Source organism: Cyclopterus lumpus, chromosome 13 (genome assembly GCF_009769545.1).
Source record: "Cyclopterus lumpus isolate fCycLum1 chromosome 13, fCycLum1.pri, whole genome shotgun sequence".
NCBI classification, from domain to species: domain Eukaryota; kingdom Metazoa; phylum Chordata; class Actinopteri; order Perciformes; family Cyclopteridae; genus Cyclopterus; species Cyclopterus lumpus.
Genome location: NC_046978.1, coordinates 21,145,289 through 21,155,288, shown reverse-complemented (window position 1 = coordinate 21,155,288; position 10,000 = coordinate 21,145,289). Strand labels below are relative to the sequence as shown.

The 10,000-nt window shown below is 44.7% G+C and overlaps 1 protein-coding gene across 3 annotated transcripts in view; it reads right to left on the bottom strand.

Annotated features, from left to right (window-relative positions):
* Window positions 1–39: 39 nt before the first annotated feature.
* arrb1 (arrestin, beta 1) overlaps window positions 40–10,000 on the bottom strand; it is a 34,051-nt gene continuing 24,090 nt past the window's right edge. For 2 of the 3 annotated variants that reach the window (XM_034548801.1, XM_034548803.1), the window contains 5 exons: window positions 9,483–9,566; window positions 7,528–7,551; window positions 7,303–7,373; window positions 7,037–7,085; window positions 40–1,388 (listed from right to left, as the gene is read on the bottom strand). In XM_034548801.1, the coding sequence (XP_034404692.1) occupies window positions 1,280–1,388; window positions 7,037–7,085; window positions 7,303–7,373; window positions 7,528–7,551; window positions 9,483–9,566 (337 nt within the window). In that variant the 3' untranslated portion in view covers window positions 40–1,279. The remainder of the gene's footprint in view (window positions 1,389–7,036; window positions 7,086–7,302; window positions 7,374–7,527; window positions 7,552–9,482; window positions 9,567–10,000) is intronic. The other variant, XM_034548802.1, reaches the window with a different exon arrangement.

Below are 10,000 nucleotides of genomic sequence, written 5' to 3'. Positions count from 1 at the left end.
GCGAGAAAATGACCGTTTACATGTCCAGTCTGTTTAATATCAGTTTATCAGTGTTTTATTATTAATCTACTCACTGTGTTCAGACTTCAGGGATTAAAACACAATTCGGTTTGTCAACATTCAGCAGATTCAACTGGAACATACTTTCTGAATATTAGTTAATCTGAAAAAACCAACCAACTAGCTAGCGAGTAGCTGCCAACTAGCTAGCGAGTAGCAGCTATCTAGCTAGCGAGTAGCTGCCAACTAGCTAGCGAGTAGCAGCTATCTAGCTAGCGAGTAGCTGCTATCTAGCTAGCGAGTCATTGCTATATAGCTAGCAAGTAGCTGCTAACTAGCTAGCGAGTAGTTGCTATCTAGCTAGTGAGTAGCTGCTAACTAGCTAGCGAGTACGGGTAGCTGCTATCTAGCTAGCTAAGGACAATTTGATTGAATGGATCATGTTTTGTAAACAGAGTTGAGTTGTGTCTTCAGACATATAATATAATATAAAACCAGCAGCTCCTCACAGAGAATAAAACATCAGATCATATTTGCACATTTGGATAAACTGATCACATTATTGGGAATAGATACTTAATAACATCGTTTTAAAGCTTTTATGACGATTAAAAGGTGACTTTAGTTCAGGTGAAGAACGAGGAGAATAGAAGTGAAAGCACCAGAACGATGAATACGATGGTCTCAACACCATGAAGAGTTGGAAACACGTGAAATCCTTTGAAACCACTCTGTCAAAGTGGATCATCATGATATTAATAAACCGTAGAAAGTGTCGGTGTTTTTCGTGCACAGTCGCCACCGGATCCTCCCGGCTGGTTGGTGGCGCTCCCTGACAGTCTCAGGTGGTCGCGGCGGCTCGAAGACGTCTTCTGTCAGCCGAACAGTTCCAGACCTGCCGAGGCCCCGTCGGTATGACACATCAAACTAATCTCAACACGACGTTACTCCTGCTGGCTCGCTAATGGAAACACGTAGAACAAAGTGACACTAGAGGCATGCTACCAGCCGCGGGGTTGGGGCGACTCGCCGCGGTCGCCGGTTCGAGTTTCCGGCCGGCCGGTGCGAAGGAACGGAGAGCGGCTCCGTCTGAAAACGACACGACTAGGCTGCGGTACTTTTTTACACCTCCGGCAGGACGCAGAGAGGACGGACATGAACGAGGAACACAAACACGGCACCGCCGAGTGTTTGCGGGGCGTCCGGAAGTGGACGATCTCCGTCGCCTCCACACGGCGGACAGCAGACAACAACGGCAGAGGCGGTTTATCTTTATCCTTTATCTGTCGTCCAGTTTGGGCGAGTCCATCAGCTCCTCGTCTTCGTCGTCCTTCGCTCCGCCAATCAGCCGCTGGCGGGCGAAGTCTTCGAAGATGATGTCATCGTCGCTGAGGGAGGAGGGGGGGTGGGGGGGGACAGGGTTGTGGAGGTTAATTTATAACAAAACAATGAAAGAATAGATAAAGAGTCCAGATGTGAGTAGAAGTCAGGAGGACGGGGAAAATCATGTTGAAGATCGATGTCTGAAGATGACGAGCTTCATCTTCATCACGAGACTGAATCCTCCTTCAGGCAGTGAATCTACCGTCTGACAAACATCTCCCATATCAGAGCTCCATTGCAGTTTATTTACAGTTTAACTGCTGAGTTATGTGTAATAACAGATCATAGTTTAGGTTTAAATCACCACAGAAATATGAAAGTTATGAGAGGAATATTTCAACGTTGACTTCCTGTTTACCATGAAAAGCAAACTGTTTATTTCCTCGTTCATGATTACAACGTAAAAAAGAATATCATCGTAAATCTAACTATTATTAGGGTCCGAGCGACTGACGAAGTCTCTCCGAGCGGACCCTCTTGAAATTGTTAGAATTCTTATTATTCCGCTTTTTATTTTAGAATATTGGGGTACTTAGAAACCTGGAAAACTAACCACATTTGGCAAGCTTGTCAGGCTTGTTGAAAATAGACATATGATAAAGGAGTCACATTTTTTCATTTTTAGTTGCTCTCTAGCGCCCCCTCAAAGTTTGACCGGCGACGCCCCTCACCCAGAATGTCTGATTGACTTGACATTTTTCTCACATGTCCATATCCACCCGCTTTACAAAAAAGCCTCCCAGACCCCTAAGCTCCGCCTACTTAGATTTTCCGACATTTTGAATTTTGTGAAAAACACATAATTGACTGCCTTAAGTACAAATCATACCAAAATCTATCTCAATCAGATCATTAGAGCCAGATGACCTATAATATGTCAACCGTTTTTTTATATCTCATTGTGGTAAGGATCTATGGCCCAATGAACATCTTAGGGGCGTGTCTTGTTTAGCAATTCTCATAGCATCAACACTATTGGGACTAATCATGTTCAGCATATGTGCACATTGTATCCCTTAACATGCAAACAAAATCGTGTGCGATTTGAACACTAGGGGGCGCTACAATAATTCGCAGAATTTGGACGTTTTTCGCATTTTTAGCTTGTTTTTGGCACTTTTTGCCGTTATACATTTAAGGTTATCTCCCACAAAAAAGATCCGATCGACTTCAATTTTCTTTCCAGGTTGATCTGAAGGCCTTGAACATGATTATTCTGAAAAACTGGCTTTTCACCCACTCTCACTTGTCGTTATGTGGACTCAAATAAAATCCCACTTTCTGTGCTTTGTTATGCTAGACTGTTGCTTTAACTAAACCAATCCTTCCAAAGATAATCATGCATGATGCCAGTCAAACCCTGAACACATTTCCAACAAGAAACATTCGAAATTGTCATTGGAAAACCTACTAAAAAAATAAAATGACAAGTGGTATAAGCAATTGCCTTGTGAGCGGTATTCGTGTGTTCAAATCCAGGCCAGGGTTAATTTTTTCAGCACTTTTTTTTCTACTTTTAATTTACATGACGTGGTCTAGACTTCACATAGTGACACATGATGCATGTATCTGTTCACATTCTCATTGCGCCCCCTACTGGCTCAACTGGACTTGCTCTAATCTGCCCCAAACTTATCATGCTTGTTACAAGTCGCGGCCTGAGGATATCGACAAGCCTAATTTCACTCATAGTCGAAGCGCCACCTACTGGCGTAAGAAAATCAGCATTACGGGACAAACGGTAAAACGTCCGACCGGCGGCCCGCGTTCTTGACCGAGCGAGCCGACGACCCGCCGGCGACCCCGACTGGCGCGGATGAGCGAGGACCCGTTCATCGCTGCTCGCAGCTTTAATATTATATATTATTATTATATAGTAGTCGATGAGTTCAAACAGCCTGAACTGTGTTCATGTCAAAAAAGTTGTGTTGAATATATTTACTACGAGTGTTACTGCAAGTGTTACTAGGGTTAGGGTTGAGAATGACACTAGACTCGATAGCCCCACTGAAGAAGAAGACAGTGAGTCAAAGGAGGTTTGCTCCCTGGTAGAACCCTCAGACCCGCGACCTAAAGCAAACTTCACCAAAGCTCCAAAGCATATGGCGTTCCACCAATCTGGAAGAATCACGCTTAGTTTGGCGAGACAGCCTTAAAACATATAAAAAGGCTCTCCGTAATGCCAGAGCAGCCTATTACTCATCAGTAATAGAGAAAAATAAGAACAACCCCAGGGTTCTCTTTAGCACTGTAGCCAGGCTGACAGAGAGTCACAGCTCTGTGGAGCCGTGTATTCCTATAGACCTCAGTAGTAATGACTTCATGAACTTCTTCAATGAAAAGATTTTAACTATTAGAGGCAAGATTGATGATCTCTTGCCCTCAACTACTGCCGATCTGTCCTCAAGAGGAGTGGCCTTGGAAACGGCTGTATGCCCTGGTGTATATTTGGATAGCTTTTCTCCCATTAACCTAGACCAATTGTCCTCAACGGTTTCTACTTCTAAACCGTCTACCTGTCTCTTAGACCCCATCCCAACGAGGCTGCTTAAAGACGTGTTGCCTTTAATTGGCACCTCTCTGTTGGATATTGTTAATGTGTCTTTGCTAACAGGCCATGTACCACATTCCTTCAAAGTAGCTGTAATTAAACCTCTCCTGAAGAAGACCACTCTTAATCCAGAGGTGTTGGCTAACTACAGACCGATCTCTAACCTTCCCTTCCTCTCTAAGATCCTTGAGAAAGTAGGACTCATCTCTGTACTGGTCTTGTTAGACCTTAATGCTGATAAAGGATGTTTCTCTGTACTGGTGCCAGGTGATTTGGGGTTGTCAGCTCTCCAACACCTCCCGGTGCGACGATTCAGGGTAAGAATCCAGGGGGGTACACATCAGGCGATGGTGGATTTGGGCTGTACGCAGTCTGTGATCCACCAGAGCCAGGTTAGGCCCGGGGCATTGATGGAGGCATTGTAAATCTATTCGGACCAATGTGTACCACCCACAGACCGACAGTCTGGTGGAGCGTCTGAATAAGACTTTGAAGTTCATGATCCGTAAATTTATTAATGACGATGAACGTAATTGGGATAAATGGCTTGACTCTCTGTTGTTTGCAGTGCGGAAGGACCCCCAGGCCTCCACCGGATCTTCTCCCTTTGAACTGTTGTTTGGCAGGACTCCGCATGGGGTGCTCGACCTGATAAAAGAAAACTGGGAGGAGGGGCCGAGCACCAGTAAAAGTGAGATCCAGTACGTCCTCGACCTGCGAGCAAAGCTCCACACACTGGGTAGGATGTCACGTGAGGATTTGCTCCAGGCCCAGGAGCGTCAACAACGGCGAGGTGGTGCGTTCTGACCGGGGCGGAGCTACACAGCTCTACCACCTCAACCTTCTAAAAGCGTGGAGGGATTTAGAAAACACCACAGCACAGAGATGAAGATTACGAATGACCTCCTAATTGCATCAGATAAAGGACTCATCTCTGTACTGGTCTTGTTAGACCTTAGTGCTGATAAAGGACTCATCTCTGTACTGGTCTTGTTAGACCTTAGTGCTGATAAAGGACTCATCTCTGTACTGGTCTTGTTAGACCTTAGTGCTGATAAAGGACTCATCTCCGTACTGGTCTTGTTAGACCTTAGTGCTGATAAAGGACTCATCTCTGTACTGGTCTTGTTAGACCTTAGTGCTGATAAAGGACTCATCTAGTTGCTTCCAGACTAGATTACTACAACTCCTTATTATCAGGCTGCTCTAATAAGTCTCTTAAGTCCCTCCAGTTGATCCAGAATGCTGCAGCTCGTGTACTCACACAAACTAAGAAAAGAGATCACATGACTCCTGTATTAGCTGCTCTGCACTGGCTCCCTGTAAAATCAAGAATCACATTTAAAATTCTTCTCCTCACCTACAAAGCCTTGATTGGTGATGCACCATCATATCTTAAGGAGCTTGTAGTACCATATTGCCCCACTAGAGAGCTGCGCTCACTAAATGCGGGGCTACTCGTGGTTCCTAGAGTCCTAAAAAGTAGGATGGGAGCCAGAGCCTTCAGTTATCAAGCTCCTCTTTTATGGAACCAGCTTCCACTTTCAGTCCGGGAGGCAGACACAGTCACCTCATTCAAGAATAGACTTAAGACTTTCCTCTTTAATAGTGCTTATAGTTAGGGCTGAATCAGGTTTGCCCTGGTCCAGCCCCTTGATATGCTGCTATAGGCTTATAGGCTGCTGGGGGATGTTTTAGGATACACTGAGCACCTATCTCCTCTTCTCTCTCTCCTTATGGATGAATTTACATCTCTCCATTGCACCTTATTAACTCTGCTTCCTCCCCGGAGTCTTTGTGGCTTCACGTCTCAGAGGGTCCATTGGACCTGGAGGTGTCTGATGCTGGTGAGCCGGCCTCCCATTGGCCCTGCTGATGCCCCGCCCCCCCTCCTCTCTACCTCCTTCTGTTTCATGGATTGGAGTTCCATTCATACATTGTCATATTCATGTAATGTGTTTATGTAATTCTGTAACTCTGTTCATCTGGTCACATGACATCTATTCTTCTGTCCATCCGGGGAGAGGGATCCTCCTCTGTTGCTCTCCTGAAGGTTTCTTCCCTTTTTTCCCTGTCAAAGGTTATTTTTGGGGAGTTTTTCCTGATCCGATGTGAGGTCAAAGGTCAGGGATGTCGTATGTGTACAGATTGTAAAGCCCTCTGAGGGGAGTTTGTGATTTGTGACATTGGGCTATACAAAATAAACTGAATTGAATTGAATTACTATGTATTACAAGTGTTACTATGAGTGAACATAAATGTATCGATCATTAATACTATGATCATGGACACATTTCTCTGGATTGTAGATTATGAATCTGTCATCCTGTTCATACTGATTCAGCTCTTTGTCTTTATTGGTTTCTCTTGAGAACTCAAAGAAGTGTCTCCGTGTGTTCTGGAGGATGAACGAGCTGCTGAGAGCAGGATGACTTTCCACTTGAAGCCCATTTCCTGCCGCCTCCTCACATTAAGACGCATTAAGGCCTGGACTCTGGGGACGAGTCCATCTCCCTTAATGCTTCAGCGGGCGCAGAGGAAACCCTCTCTGCTGTCGGGTTATTGACGAGGTCATAAACCACAGCACAGCCAATCAGATCACAGAGCAACTGATGAGGACAGAGAGAGAGAGAGATGGACAGAGAGAGAGAGACAGAGAGAGAGAGAGAGACGGACAGAGAGAGAGAGAGACGGACAGAGAGAGAGACAGAGAGAGATGGACAGAGAGAGAGAGAGAGACGGACAGAGAGACAGAGAGACAGAGAGAGAGAGAGAGAGAGACAGAGAGACGGACAGAGAGAGAGACAGAGAGAGACAGAGAGAAAGAAAAAGAGAGAGATGGACAGAGAGAGAGAGAGAGAGACGGACAGAGAGAAAGAAAGAGAGAGACAGAGAGAGATGGACAGAGAGAGAGAGACAGAGAGAGATGGACAGAGAGAGAGAGACAGAGAGAGATGGACAGAGAGAGAGAGACAGAGAGAGAGAGAGAGACGGACAGAGAGAGAGAGAGACGGACAGAGAGAGAGACAGAGAGAGATGGACAGAGAGAGACAGAGAGAGATGGACAGAGAGAGACAGAGAGAGAGAGAGATGACTGCTTACTTTGTGTCAAACTCAATCAGGTTTGTGTCGATCGGAGCTTCATCTGGAGCTGCAGAGAGACAACGTGTTACAACCTGTTTGTTGTTCTGGGAACTCTTTGACGTGATTGTGTGGTGATGAAACACAACAGTAATGTGTTAATAATGACACTTCTGAATGTATAAAAATCATCCTTTCACTGTTTTAAATCAGTCCTAAGCTTGAAGTCTTTCCTTGACCTGAATTGTCCTGAACAGGATCAGAACCATGTCGTGAACATGACTCACCGTCTCTGTAGATGGATTCTTCTAACGGCTTCGGGTGCATCAATGTGAAAGGCAGCTCCACAGAGACGTCACTGAAAAACAAATCAATACCTGTACAACGGGTCATCAAAACACCAATAATACTCAGCAACTTCATTGAAGACATTTATTTGAGTGACTATTATCAGTGAGACGTTCAGGGGACCTCTGTAAATCTCAGTGATGTGACAGAACGTGAAAGGTTACCTCGCCGCCAGATCTCCAAGGAGGCTGAAATCAATAAATATTGAACACCTTCAGTTTCACAGCAGCAGCTCAGTGTTTCTACAGATTTATATCATTCATTAACGTTAAAGCTGCTGCAGAGCTTTATGGTCAGAGCTTTTGTTAACACACATGGTAACGTACAGAGTCACATGGTAACGTACAGAGTCACATGGTACCCTACAGAGTCACATGGTACCCTACAGAGTCACATGGTAACGTACAGAGTCACATGGTAACGTACAGAGTCACATGGTACCCTACAGAGTCACATGGTAACTTATGAAGTCACATGGTAACCTACAGAGTCACATGGTACCCTACAGAGTCACATGGTAACTTATGAAGTCACATGGTACCCTACAGAGTCACATGGTACCCTACGGAGTCACATGGTAACCTACGAAGTCACATGGTAACCTACAGAGTCACATGGTAACTTATGAAGTCACATGGTAAACTACAAAGTCACATGGTAACCTACAGAGTCACATGGTAACCTACAAAGTCACATGGTAACCTACAAAGTCACATGGTAACTTATGAAGTCACATGGTAACCTACAGAGTCACATGGTAACCTACAAAGTCACATGGTAACTTATGAAGTCACATGGTAACCTACGAAGTCACATGGTAACCTACAGAGTCACATGGTAACTTATGAAGTCACATGGTAACCTACAGAGTCACATGGTAACTTACAGAGTCACATGGTAACCTACAAAGTCACATGGTAACCTACAAAGTCACATGGTAACTTATGAAGTCACATGGTAACCTACAAAGTCACATGGTAACCTACAGAGTCACATGGTAACTTACAGAGTCACATGGTAACCTACAAAGTCACATGGTAACCTACAGAGTCACATGGTAACCTACACCTACAGAGTCACATGGTAACGTACAGAGTCACATGGTAACGTACAGAGTCACATGGTAACCTACAGAGTCACATGGTAACGTACAGAGTCACATGGTGACCTACAGAGTCACATGGTGACCTACAGAGTCACATGGTAACTTACAGAGTCACATGGTAACCTACAGAGTCACATGGTAACTTACAGAGTCACATGGTAACCTACAGAGTCACATGGTAACGTACAGAGTCACATGGTAACCTACAGAGTCACATGGTAACGTACAGAGTCACATGGTGACCTACAGAGTCACATGGTAACTTACAGAGTCACATGGTACCCTACAGAGTCACATGGTAACTTACAGAGTCACATGGTAACCTACAGAGTCACATGGTAACTTACAGAGTCACATGGTAACCTACAGAGTCACATGGTAACTTACAGAGTCACATGGTACCCTACAGAGTCACATGGTAACTTATGAATTCACATGGTAACCTACAGAGTCACATGGTAACCTACAGAGTCACATTGTACCCTACAGAGTCACATGGTAACCTACAGAGTCACATGGTAACGTACAGAGTCACATGGTAACCTACAGAGTCACATGGTAACCTACAGAGTCACATGGTAACCTACAGAGTCACATGGTGACCTACAGAGTCACATGGTACCCTACAGAGTCACATGGTGACCTACAGAGTCACATGGTAACTTACAGAGTCACATGGTAACTTACAGAGTCACATGGTAACCTACAGAGTCACATGGTAACCTACAGAGTCACATGGTGACCTACAGAGTCACATGGTAACCTACAGAGTCACATGGTAACCTACAAAGTCACATGGTGACCTACAGAGTCACATGGTAACCTACAGAGTCACATGGTAACTTACAGAGTCACATGGTAACCTACAGAGTCACATGGTAACCTACAAAGTCACATGGTAACTTATGAAGTTGTTGTTATCACATGTTTGACAAAAGTCAAGCGAATAAACAGTTTGATTTTAAAGCTCTTCCCAGCTGACGATATTGAAATGTTAAAGTGAAACACACTGACCCGCCTCGAGACACCACCAGCTTCACTTTGACTTTGTACGACACGATGATGCCGAGGATTTCCTTATTGGCTCCTTCTCTCAACCTGATCGAGACAGAACGTAGAGTCAGACTGGTTCTACTCATCTGGTGGGCTTCACTACTGGTCTCAAGTTACAGCTAACCCCTTCAGACAAAGCACTACCTCTACAGCATCTGAGATGATCTGGACCGACTTCGAAGGAAAGCATGTATGACCCGCCCTCCTCTGCCTCTGATTGGCTCATACTCGTTGCCTTCATTGGTTGGGTTGGTTAAGTTCAGGTTAAAAGGTTAGTTAGGGTAAGTAAAACAGGGTAAGCCAAGCAGAGGCAGAGTGGGCAGAGTCACGCTTTTGCCAGATCCAATTATGTCATTCAGCATAATTAGCCATGTGCGTCAGATTTAATTCAATTCAGTTTATTTGATATATAAATTACAGATTTGCCTCAGAGGGCTTTACAATCTGTACACATACGACATCCCTGACCTTTGACCTCA